The sequence below is a fragment of the Nannospalax galili genome, unplaced genomic scaffold (genome assembly GCF_000622305.1).
Source record: "Nannospalax galili isolate Female #2095 unplaced genomic scaffold, S.galili_v1.0 scaffold405, whole genome shotgun sequence".
Taxonomy (NCBI): Eukaryota; Metazoa; Chordata; class Mammalia; order Rodentia; family Spalacidae; genus Nannospalax; species Nannospalax galili.
Genome location: NW_008354532.1, coordinates 123,818 through 137,611, shown reverse-complemented (window position 1 = coordinate 137,611; position 13,794 = coordinate 123,818). Strand labels below are relative to the sequence as shown.

The 13,794-nt window shown below is 38.9% G+C and overlaps 1 protein-coding gene across 1 annotated transcript; it reads left to right on the top strand.

Moving 5' to 3' along the window:
* The first annotated feature begins 4,764 nt into the window (after positions 1-4,764).
* Dspp (dentin sialophosphoprotein) lies at positions 4,765-10,756 on the top strand. Its single transcript, XM_008851775.1, has 4 exons — positions 4,765-4,821; positions 5,986-6,072; positions 7,038-7,982; positions 8,846-10,756. The coding sequence occupies exons 1-4, from the start codon at positions 4,765-4,767 to the stop codon at positions 10,754-10,756; spliced, it is 3,000 nt and encodes a 999-aa protein (XP_008849997.1).
* Positions 10,757-13,794: the final 3,038 nt, after the last annotated feature.

The following is a 13,794-nucleotide window of genomic DNA, read 5'->3' as shown; positions in this document are numbered from 1 at the left end:
CTCATTTGTTTCAGCATATTTTGAATTTCACTTCTAGATTCTTCTTTTCCCATTGGTTTCTTAGAAGTATGTTATTTAGTTTCAAAATACTTAGTGCTTTACAAAAAACTTTTATATTGATTTCTAATTGAGTTAGAGTTTGGTCACAAAGCATACTTTGTATACCTTAAATTCTTTTAAATTTATTAAGATTTATTTTAGAGCCTAGAATATAGTCATATTCTAGCTTAGTAAATATTCCATATGTCCTTAAAAAGAATGCTTACTATGTTATTGCTGGGGAAAGTGTTCTACAAGTGTCAAGTTAGTTGGTAATTTTGTTTTTTGATCTGCATTGATTTTGTTATAAGTCATTGATAGAGGGCTGTTGATTATAACTAATAAATTTAAATAAAGGAAGAGAAAGGCAGGTTTAGTTCACCAACTGCCTCTGGTACCTTTGTGAGTAAAGGTGTTGCTCCCAGGAGTGAGTCTAAATGTGATTGGGCCTTTTAAATGCTGTATATATGACAATGCTGTATAAATATAAGCAAAGTGCTTTCTATGACAGCCCAACAGCAAAGAAAATCGCCTTCCTATTCTCTCCAATGCAGTTCAACTTTATTGCTTTCCTTTATACATGCACCTTTATTTATTTCTCTTTGTTCAAAATTCTGGAGATACTGCTATTGGATAGTGATATAGTGTTTATATTCTTCATTATTAGAACATAAAACACAGGCATATTCCTAAGCAAGTGAACAATAAGGCATAGATTGTCAAGTTTGTAACTCATAAGCTAGAGAGACGGTTCACAGATTATCCACATGATCATGTTCACCCAGGGCTTATTTTGCATTCCATAATTTACACAAATAACCGAGAACACTGAAAGCTGAGTCTGTTATCTGTATGCATGTTTGCACTTCTAGATACCTTATAGTAAATTTAATCTTTTGAATAGCTATTTTAGAAATTAAGTAGGAATACTAAATCGATAGACTTGTAAACTTTATGCCCCGGCTTAGATCAGAAAGGGTTTGAAGAGTTACTGTTTATAGATTTTTTTAAAGCTCTCTTAGACAATGTCAAGACTTTAGCATGCGACAGTCTCTTGAATTATAGCACATCAACTTTAATACGTACCTCAGCAATGATAGGGGTCTTAAATAGGCAGTCATATTTACTAAAGAAACCTAGAGTTTTCTTAGATTGCCAACCTTAGCAAGACAAGAAATGTCAGGGTGACAGAGTTTAAGTGGCTCTTTTCAGATATATCACACTGATTCTCTATATTTAAGATGCAAAACAGCCTTCCAGGAGCTGTTTAATTAAGTGAAAGTAAGTCTAGTCCTTTTGGAACCAAATGGCTCAGTGAGCAAATACATATCAGAGAGTGAGGGAATGGGGCGTTATTACGAGCTTCATAGGCATGGTGACACTTTATAACCCCATATCAGGGATTCTAAACAGTGATTGGTTGAGAAAATTATCAAACTGAGTTTAAATTTCAGCAGGTACAAAATTGTCATGCAAAAGCCCAGGGCAGTGTACCACTCTCAGCCTGGGAAGACAAGGATAAGAAAATCTGGATTTTCCAAGTCCCTCTGAAGGCTTTTAAGGTAAGATGGGACACCCTGTTTTCTCCGAGTCAACTGCTTCCTGTAGAAAGAGTTTCCAATTACAGAGATGAAGACAACTTGATTTTAAGTGAACAGCCTTTTTTGGGGGTTAAATTTTTCCCCTTTTTGACTCTTCATGTGTAGTGTATATATTAAAAAATAATATATTATGTGGAAGGGATGTTAACTCGATTTTGTATTGCATCACTGTGAGTAGAACCTTTCCCTCCTCTAAACAGTAGGTTGTTAAAATATTGTTGCTTACTAGAAAAAGTAAACCCAAGATGAAAAAAGTATTCTAATCAAAATAATGTTAATAAAATCAATGATTAGAATACTTTATATATAATTCACTATAGCTCTACTTTTATTTTTATCCAAGAAATAAAAAGTATATTTAACACCTTTAAATCAAATCAAAGGCATTTTTCAGCCTTAGCATTGTAGTGTAAGAAGTAATGGTATTTAATTCAAAGGGTAATCAAATAATCTCTTCCTCTTTAAAAGAGTAACAACAGTAACTTCAAACACTGGCTCTTCCTCAGAAATAAACTGGATTTGGAGTTTGATTCACCCACTGTTCTGCAGGGTCTCAAAGTCTACCTAATTCACATGATTAAAAGTTCTCAGAGAGAAGGCTAGACGTGTTTCCAGGACTCAATATCTGACCTGTGTTAGTCTTCAGGTGTTTTTTGACTGAATAAATAAATGTATCTGAGTTTACATTTAATATCTTAACCCAAATGAAATCAACTTGGCCCTGGAAATCAATTTTCTGATATTTGATGTGAAGATTCCAAAAGCCAGACTGATAAAGGTCTACTCAGAGTATGCACAAACCCGCTTTCTGTCACATTCATTTTCTGCTTCAAATGCCATGCATGATAGGGTTAGAAAAAGAAAGATATATTGCCAAAAAATTGGCAAAGGTTAAAGTGGAAATTTGATAAATATGTGGTCACTTTGAATAATTTTGATGAAAAATTAGATGACTCAGATTTTTTAAGTCTCTCTCAGGCTTTCCAAGAAAGCCGTAATTAAGCTTTGCTTTTTGATATCTTCTTTTTGACATATTTAAATTAACTTGCTAATGGCTAAATCTCAATTCAGGTGAGACAATAAATGAGCTCATTTGAAGATGGTGGCTCAATTCTGAGGTTTCCGCTAGGCCAATGACATGGTCATTTTCATCATAGTCTTGGTGTTGTTGATTGCCGTTGCGTACACCAACAAGCACCACATGCTGTCATTCTGGAGTGGAGTGAAAAAAGGGTAGAAGGGCTCAGGCGGTTGGACTGCAGTTTAGAAATGAGATGCAGGTATTGCTGAGCTTCATTACAGGTGCCTTTCCAGGGCTAGGGAATCCTGAGATCGCAGCGGAGAGCGGTTCTAAGCAGTCATAATCGGGTCTGGTCTTGCCAAGAGCTTTTGCTTACTAAACACTTGGCCTTCAACCTCTCTGCCCCAGAACTCTGTCTCAAGGTGCCTTAGCCTCATTTCAGTCTGTAGCATTTTATAGGGCACGCTAGCTTTTCTTGGCTTTCTCTTGAACAGATAAGGGTAAACACCTTTTTTGCAGAGGCCGTGGAATGGTGTTCTCTCTCTTGTGAAGCAATACCAATAATTCTTTAAAAAAAATCATTATTTTAATTTTATGTGTATATGTGTATTGCCTGCATGTAAGTAAGGGCACCGGTGTCTTTTAATGCCCGCGGGGGGTCAGAAGAGGCTGTCAGATCCCCTGGGACTGGAGGTACAGCCAGTTGTTAGCTGCCATGTGGGTGCTGGGATTTGAACCTGGGTCTTCTTCAAGAAGAACCAGTGTTTTTAACCTCTGAGCCATCTCTGTAGCCTGTTTTTTTTTTTTTTTTTCCTTTTGAGACAGGGTCTCCCTGTAGCCCCAACTGTCCTGGAAGTCACTATGGAAACCAGGCTAGTCTGGCTCTCACAGAGAGATCCCCTTGCCTCTGCTTCCCCAGTGCTGGGATTAAAGGTGTGGCCCAACACACCCAGGTCAGTAGCAATAATCCTGAATCATATTCACTGAGGTTTTATTAAAATTTTCACTATTAGCCTTGAATTCAATCAGGCCATTTTTATGACATGAAGAATAATAATCTTTAATTCCACTGGGAGGTCATGAAATAGAAGAAAGCAATCCTTTCTACAGTAACAGCATCATGCTGTAAAGACACCAAGCTTTTAGTAAACAGGAGTCTAAATTTTTGATTCACATGGATTTTTCTTTTTATAAGTTCTATTCCAATGTATGAAAAATCTATATCAAACCCTTTGTGAATTTGCACTGTAAGGGGCTTTTAGAAGTCCCATTATTTAGGAGGAGACTGAAGAGTGCTTGGAGTAGTACAGGGTGTTGTTTATACTAATGAATACTTTTTCATCAGCAACATTCACAAGATATCTTTTATGAACTTTGCATCAGAGGACAATGACAACCAAGATATTCTCCTGGGATGCAAGAGTTTCTTTTAGGGCAGAGGAACACAGGAGTAACTAGGCAACTTCACAACAGTACAGTGTGTTACCAGTGAGATATGCAGAGGTGCTGGGTCTAAAAAAGTGAGACAGAATGTCCATTTAATGGAATTAGAGAAGGATTCTCACAGATAATTCTGCTAATCCTTGGGGGTATTCCAAGGTAGGGTATTATTATTATTTCAGCTGGAGGAAACAAAAGTCTAAAAAAGAAATTTAAAACATTTAAGATCAGACAGTCAATAGCAGGAACAGATTCTGAATTCAGGTCTCTGAATCTAAACCCTGTATTCTTTCTCCTAGCCCAGGCTCCCTCAGCTCAGTCATTTCTTCCTCTTATAATATGGTAGCCCTAACTCTATAGAGGTTCAGGACTAAAAGTGCTTCATCTTTCAAGTATATTTTTAGCAGAATTAACTATGCTACTATTGTCAGCAACAGAAGGACAGTCATGGCTCTGTACTCCACACCACCATGGCTGCTGCCCTCATTTGAGCTAGCAGAAAAAAATGGAAAGCTACATCTGCTTAGTGTGCTCAGAACCCCACCCCCCATGTCTCCATGACTGTATCAGGTTTATGATGTATTACTATAGTTACCATCTTTCACTTTATGAATAATTTTGTAACATTCTTTTTTCCTAAACAGCCATTGATTACTATTCCTTATGAAAATGAAGATAATTATATATATTTGCATTTGGACAGTTGCGTGGGCCATCCCAGTAAGTATATCTTCCTCATCAAAGTGCTTACTTTGCCATATCGTTGAACCTAACATTGAAATGTTCATAATTTGTTTATGTTTGGGATAAGTTGAGTCCGAACATTTATATTTTCGTTAAAGACCTTACATGATAGCGTTTGAGGTTTTGACCAAAGCAAATATGTGCTTCAAATCATGCTCCTCTTCTTCCAGCTGAAACTTACATCTTATCAGAGGATGATTGTTTGAAAAGTTTACTCAAATTAGTTCAATGCCCAGAAGTCAAGAAGGCATTGTCTATCTTTGCTTTATGTCATGTGAATTTTATTCTAATAGCAACAGAGCCTATGCTGTTTAGGAAATTTTGAAGAACAATAGGTAAAAATTTGGGTTTTGTTTATTTGTTTTTTTTCTTTCCTTTTCTTTTTTCTTTTTCTTTTTGTAATTTTTTGAGACAGGGTCTCCCTGTTGCCCTAGGTACCCTGGAACTCACTATTTAGGGCAGGCTGACTTGGATCTCACAGAAATCCAACTGCCTCTGCCTCCTGGCAAATTGGATTTTTTAAAACATATGATCAAATCAGTGTTTCACATGAGAGTTATTCATATGCTTACTATAGAGGACTTGAAACATGAATAAACACAAATACAGAAACATTAGGCAAACCAACCCTTTCAAGAGTTCATTAGCCATGTCTAACACTTTCTTCTGTTTTCATATAACTAGACATTTGGGTATTTCTGTACCTGAGAATTTTCCTAAGTATTTTAAGCTTACTCTTGCAGAGCCCAGAAGTAACAATTGCCTGACTGTTTCTCCATCAGCTTTGGTCACCCTCGCTGTTGTCTTAGGGGTTTGGCCTGGGGTCAGATTTGGGGTGGGTGCTGTACAGGTTGTTGCCCGGCTTTGATTAACACAACAAGGCTGTATCTCCTTGTCTTAATACATTTGAGAACACTGCTCTGGTAATACGTCAATAAAATTGAAGATAGTATAATAATATCCCTTTTCTGCAGAAGTCCTGTAACAAGCTGCTTTTCTTTTTTATGTTATTAGATTATGAGTCAACCTTTGTATTATTCATTTTTATTTTCATTTAGGGGGAATGCATGTACATGTGCACGCAAAGTAATCCACTCAAAATGAAAATCTATATAATATCCAATGTTTTTACCTTGACAGGTTCCTCAGCTCAAACCATTGGAAAGCCATGCTGTTGAAAAACCTGGGAATTTAAGTTTTCTAACAAATTCAAGAGCATCGGTACAGGTACAAGACATAAATGTTTCAGGCTCTAGTGGATCAACCCACACTGAAGGACATTTGGGGACACAAACCTGACTCATATATTAGAGTACAGAAATTTGGTAGGAGGTCAGTAAGGCAAGATGTAGATATGAGACCTAAATATGATCAAAATATATTGCATGAAATTCACAAAAATTCAATAAAAAGTAATTTTAAAAAACACATAAAAATAATACATCAAAAAAACCAGGTGGAAGGTAGGAATTGGAGAGATTGCTCAGTGGTTAAGAGCCACTGAGTGGTTAAGATGGGAGTTTAGTTCCCAGTGCCCACCTGATGGCTAGCAACCATCCATAACTCCAGCTCCAGGCCATCTGATGCCCTCTTCTGACCTCCACAGGCATTGCATTGACATGGGTGCACTTACACACATGCAGGCAATACACTCATATGCATAAAATACAAATAGTTAAAAAGAAGACAGTCAGATAAATGCAGTGAGGAATGTCAGCTGAGCTGCTTGACACTTGGGTATCAGTTCCATTCCTGCCACTCTGGAGCTGGGCATCTGCAGGTGACTTTGCTATGGTCCTGAGCTCCTGTTCCTTCATCTTCAGAGTTGGCACAATGATCTTACTCCCTAGCTACCCATTTGCTGCCATTATTAGAACATTCTTAAATTGTGTGGCTAGTTTACAAATGTTGTCACATAATTTTATTTTTCTACCCCATCCCAAAGTCGCTATTTGATTTTTTTAACCTCCCTTATCCCTAGTTGTCCAATGTGTTAGTCAGCTTTCTCTTACTATAACAAATACCTCTAATAAATCAACTTTAAAAATAAAAAAATGATATGTGTTTCCATTCATTTTCTGTTTTCAAACTGGTTTTATATTCTATTACTTTCTTCAATTTTTCCATAATTTTTTACCAGATTGCTTTAAGATGACACCCACAATTGATTTTGAATTGTGTCTGTTTTTCAGAATGAATTTCCTTTCAGCGATACCATTAAAGAAAGCAGTCATCACCTGAATGCAAGTGAAATAGAAAGGCAACAGTCTACCAATGATGGTTATGTAGGAGAAGGGAATGGCTCTAAATGGATAGACGTAGGAGGGAAAAATTCTTCTACACATTCCATTTTAGCAGATGGACAGAATATTGAGGATGAAAATGAGAACACAGAAAGCCCAGAAACATATGGTCATGATGGAATACGTGTAGAAGAAGATAACAACACAGTAAATGGTATCAGAAAGCTAGTAGGTATCACTGGAAATGCTGGGGAAAATAATGAGAGTAATATTAATGGACATACTGATCAAGACACAAAAAATGGGAATGCTGGGAATACAAGTCAGAACGAGAATGCTACTATTATCCAAGAAGACGTGCCTCAAGTAGCTGGATGCAATAATAGTCCAAACCATGAGGGTGAAATCAATGGGAATGAGGGTGTCACACATGAAACAACACCTCTGAGAGGAGAGGGAAGTGGGAATAAGGAGACCGAGGTAACACCAAGCACTGGGGAAGATGTTGGCTTAGATGACTCAGATGGGAGTCCTAGTGGGAATGGAGAAGGTGAGGATGAAGACCAGGGCTCTGGTGATGATGAAGGTGCAGAAGCAGGGGATGGTAAAGGGGGCAGTGATAACAGTAAGGGCCAGGCTCCTGGGAAAAATGGTGGCAGCAGAGGTCAGAATTCTGTTAGTGGTGAAGATGCTGACTCTAAAGGCAAAGAAGGTCCCCCAAATGGCCATGACAGAGACAACACCTCTAGCAGTGAGGAGAACGATGTTGCAGAAGGCAATGGCAGCCATGCAATAGAGAAAACCCTGAAGCTCGGTCTCAAAGAAAACAAAGGTGTAGAAAGTGGACTCGCCAAACAATCAGAAGCAAGTCCTCTCTGGAGGCTCCAAGATAAGGTTAGTTTTGAATCTAATTTCTTTCAGTGTCTGTTTACATTCTTCCCCTCCACCCTGTCATGGCAGTGCCAAAAACAAAACAAAACAACAACAACAACAACAACAACAAAACATTATGATAAACATCCAGGTACTAGCTCACCTCTGTTGTTTGAATATTTGAATGAGAAAGCAAGTCCTTAATAGACTTTGATATAGAACAATTTTCAAAATCAGAATTTTCTGAAAAATTAAACACAATTATAGAAAAGCCTTATGCTGAATAATGGCTTCATAACATTTTTGAAAAACATTTGTATTAGGGCCATATTAATTATACAAAATAATGAGTTTTACTGTCACATTTTCATCATTGTATAACTTTACAAAAGTTCCTACTAGGGGGGCTGGAGAGATGGCTCAGAGGTTAAGAGCACTGACTGCTCTTGCAGAGGATCCAGGTTCGATTCCCAGCACCCACATGGCGGCTGTGAACCATCCTTAACTCTAGTTCCAAGGGAATCCGAAGCCCTCTTCTGACCTCTGTGGCATTGCACAACACGGGTGCACTCACATACATGCAGACAATACACTCATACACATAAAATAAAAGTAATAAATAAAATATTTTTTAAAAATCTCATCAAACCATCTTTAAAAAAAGTTCCTTCTAGAGAGTAGCGTGTCTGGGTTATTAAAGAATCCAAACACCAAGACTGAGTACTTTCAAGTACTGAAAAAACATGCTCCCACACATTACTGTGCATGCTGGAAGCTGGAGTCCTGTTCCTACAGTCATTTCCCCCAGACAGTTCTCCTTGGACCAATGGAATTTTACAGCAAATATTCACTAATCATACATCCTTCTCTCCACTTTCCCACAGGGAATAGAAACTGAAGGTCCCAGCAGTAGCAACAAAAGTAATATTACCAAAGAAGCTGAAAAACTCAATGAAGGTAAAGAGAGCAATGGACAACATGGAATGGGAGTGCACAAAGGAACTGCCAAGATACAAGGAGAGGTTGACAACACTCAGGGGCCTGACCAGAAATCTGAACCTGGCAGTAACGTGGGAAACAGCAAAGTAGGTAGTGGTAGCAATAGTGATGGGTATGGCAGTTATGATTTTGATGATGAATCCATGCAGGGCGATGACCCCAACAGCAGTGATGAATCTAATGGCAGTGATAGTGCTCACTCAGAAAGTGGCAATGACAGCAGCAACCGGGGAGATGCTGCTTACGACTCTGATGAATCAAGAGATAACAGCCATGACAGTGACTCAAATGGAGACGAGGACAATGGTAGTGATGACAGATCAGACGCTGGGGACAGTGACAGCAATGGTGATGACAGTGAGAGTAATGGCAAAGATGAATCAGAAAGCAGTGACCACGAGGACCAAAGTGACAGTGACAGCAAATCAGACAGCAGTGACAGCAGTGATAGTGGTGACAGCAGTGAGAGCAGTGAGAGCAGCAATAGCAGTGACAGCAGCGATAGCGATGACAGCAGTGACAGCAGCGACAGCAGTGATAGCGATGACAGCAGTGAGAGCAGTGACAGCAGTGACAGCAGCGATAGCAGCGACAGCAGTGATAGCAGTGACAGCAGCGATAGTAGTGAGAGCAGTGACAGCAGTGACAGCAGTGATAGTAGTGACAGCAGCGACAGCAGTGACAGTAGTGACAGCAGTGATAGTAGTGACAGCAGTGAGAGCAGTGAGAGCAGTGACAGCAGTGACGGCAGTGACAGCAGTGAGAGCAGTGAGAGCAGTGACAGCAGTGACAGCAGTGACAGTAGTGACAGCAACGATAGCAGTGAGAGCAGTGAGAGCAGTGACAGCAGTGATAGTAGTGACAGCAGCGACAGCAATGACAGCAGCGACAGCAGTGATAGTAGTGACAGCAGTAATAGTAGTGACAGCAGTGATAGCAGCGACAGCAGTGATGGCAGTGACAGCAGCGACAGCAGCGATAGTAGCGACAGCAGTGATAGTAGTGACAGCAGTGATAGCAGTGACAGCAGTGAGAGCAGTGATAGTAGTGACAGCAGCGATAGTAGTGACAGCAGCGATAGCAGCGACAGCAGTGACGGCAGTGACAGCAGCGACAGCAGCGACAGCAGCGATAGTAGCGACAGCAGCGATAGTAGTGACAGCAGCGATAGCAGTGACAGCAGTGAGAGCAGTGACAGCAGCGACAGCAGCGATAGTAGTGACAGCAGCGACAGCAGTGACAGCAGTGAGAGCAGTGACAGCAGCGACAGCAGCGATAGTAGTGACAGCAGCGATAGCAGTGACAGCAGTGAGAGCAGTGACAGCAGCGACAGCAGTGATAGTAGTGACAGCAGTGATAGCAGCGACAGCAGTGACAGTAGTGACAGCAGTGACAGCAGCGACAGCAGTGATAGTAGTGACAGCAGCGATAGCAGTGACAGCAGCGATAGCAGTGACAGCAGTGATAGCAGTGATAGTAGCAACAGCAGTGACAGTAGCGACAGCAGTGACAGCAGTGACAGCAGTGAGAGCAGCAACAGCAGCGACAGTAATGACAGCAGCAACAGCAGCGATAGCAGTGACAGCAGTGACAGTAGTGACAGCAGCGATAGCAGTGATAGTAGTGACAGTAGTGACAGCAGTGATAGCAGCAGCAATGGTGACCAGGAGGATAGCACATCCAACAGCAGCAATGAGAGTGACAGCCACAGCAAATCTGGCAATGACAACAATGGAAGTGATAGTGACAGTGACAGTGAAGGCAGTGACAGTAACTATTCAACCAGCGATGATTAGAGCAGAGAAACCTCCATGAGATTCTTTTCACAGAAGTTTCAGCAGTAACTGAAAGGAAATAAGGATTCCTAACCAAATGAAGAAAGGAAAGAGATGAATTATGTAGACACCCAAAGAGATCACAGGGGAATCCAGTCAAACTGTTGGGTTTGGAACCAAGGCACAACTCTCTCAGAGATAATCTGAGTGCATGATGTTTGGTATGTGGAGGATAACATATATTCATGCTCTGAAAATATTTTGTTAAAATGTAAATCTTAACATGAAATGACAATTAAAGTACCTTTAATATTTTGCCTAGAAGCCTGAAGTAATCACTTGCTACAGTACATAGCTTCAGTTTGAATGACTGCTGCATTAGGGGGTATAGCAAGCAAACCAAGAGCAGCCTGTAGCATTGCCTTCATCCTCTAGTGTTCACTGATCCAGAGAGACTGTCTTCATGCTGTGGCAAGAACGATGCTGTTCTGTGACATCCAACTTAGCTGCTGTTTCATTTATTCATTCTAGGGAAAAAAATACATTGTGACACAAACAAAATGCCTCAGCAAGTATTGATTCTAAGGCACCAGAATAATCTTTGTGATGATCAAATATAGTAGCTATGAATAATAAATTAAGAAAACTGTGAAGAATGAACGCTAGTCAGAAAAGAGTTCAGAGGATGGTTCAAACAAAATTGGAACGGTGATACTGCATATCTGAAAATATTGGGATTTACTACAAAGTCCCTAGAACTACTTCAGTACTCAGAACATTGCTTGACTTCCAGTAGGCACTCTCCAAATATTAAGTAAATGAGTACACTAATGAATGATTTGGGGAGGTGGGGGTCACTTTTGAATTTGTACAGTACTGCATTATCAGTTGTCTTCAAAGAAGTCTCGCAAATCAAACTTGGTTCAAAATCCCACTTAAATGTGAATTGTAAAGGCGTATGAGAATGGAGTGGTCCTTAGTAGGGGACTAGGGAATTCTGACAGTGAGAAGGAGGGTATGAACTAATCACATGGATATAGGCAATGTGAATTGGGATTGTTCCTATGAAACCAGGGGACCGTGCACCTCTAACCCCTGAAACTGGCGAACATTTTTCAAGATTTAATATCGATGCTTTGTCATTTTTCTGTTTTCCACTTAAGCAGTTATTTCAGATTTGGTTTAAATCAAAGTTAGTAACTGCATTGTGCGGTTATAAATGCAACTTCTTTAGCACTAATTTTCAACTAGTGTTTAGTTGACTATTTTCTAGTTTTAGACATATTTTACCCAAAGAGTTTTATGAATTTCTTTTTCTTGGTGCTCTCAAGGAGCACTTTTGCAAGAGTTTCTTAGTAAAGGAATACTGCTGAAGGCTTTAAAAATGGTGCTATTCATAACTTCTAATACTGTGACAGGCTTCTACTAAGCCACAGCCATACAATGACTTCAAATTTCTTACCGAAAACTATGCTCTAGCCTTTCAATTCTATTAGTCTGCAAACTTTCTTACTTGTTTTTCTTTGTTTTAACTTGTAAACTATAACCTTAGTATCTGTCACACCTACTTTTAAAGGTTGTCATGATCACTAAGCAATGGATGTGGAGCGCTTTGTAAACTGTATAAGATATGTAAATGAAGAGATAATGAATTCCATTATTATAATAAATTTGTATTTATATAGTTACAAGAAAAAATCTTCATCCTACTAAATTACTAAATAAGTAATTTACAAGTACTTGCCCTCTCTCCCTCTCTCTGAGGATAATCCTCAGAGATTACATTTCTTAGGCTAGGCATGGTGGCATATACCTTTAGTTTCACGTAGAGGCAGGAAAATCTCTGTGAGTCTGAGGCCAGCCTGGTCTTCATAGCAACTTCCAGGCAAGTCTGTCTACATAGTGAGCCCCTGCCTCAAAAACCAAAAAAACAAATAAACATATTTCTTACATGTGGTATTTTTTATTAAAAGCAATACATCTGAACACAAAAACCCAAACTTCAAACATTACAAAAAGTATGCACAATATTAAATCTTCACCATTCATCCCTTCTATATCTCTTTCTTAGAGATAATTCTTCTTACAAATATCTGGTGAACTTGCCAGAAATATTCTATACATATTTAAGTACCTATGTTCACCTTAAAAAAAAATCTATGGAATGCTGGTGCGTGGTGGTATATGCCTTTAACACTAGCACTTGGGATGCAGAGGCATTTACAGAGCACTCCATCCAAACACTAAAGAATACACTTTCTTCTTAGCAGCTCATGGAAATTTCTACAAATTGAAGCACAAAATAGAACACAAAGAAATTCTCAACAAATAAAGGAAAATTGAAATAACATCCTATATTCTATCTGACCACAAAGGAATAAAGCTGAATATCAACAATAGAAATGGCAGAAACATACACAAACTCATGGAGATAAAAAAAAACCAAAAACAACCACTACTGAATAAAAATTGAGTCAAGGGAGCAATCATGAAGGAAATAAAATACAATGCTAAAATTGAATGAAAATAAAAACACAACATACCAAAATCTTTGGGACACAATAAAAGCAACCCTAAGAGGAACATTTATAGTACTAAATGCCTATATCAAAAATGGAGAGATCTCATATTAACAACTTAATGATGCACCTCAGACTCTGGAAAAAGAAGAACAACGAATACCCAAAAAGAGTAGATGAGAAAAGATAATAAATACAGGGGCGGAAATCAATGAAATAGAAATGGAGAAAACAATACAAAGAATCAATGAAATGCAGAGTTGGTTAATCTTTGAAAAAATTAACAAGATTGAGAAATCTTTAACCAAATTAACCAAAAGAAAGAGAGAACCCAAATTAATAAAATCAGAGATGAAAAGGGAAACACAACCAATTCTGAGGAAAATCAGGGAATCAAAGACATACTTTAAGAAAAATCTATAATCCAGGCTGGAGAGATGATTCGGCAGTTAGGAGTACTAACTGCTCTTGCAGAGGACCTGGGTTTGATTTCCAGCACCCATATGGCAGCTAACAACCATCTGTACCTCCAGCTGCAGA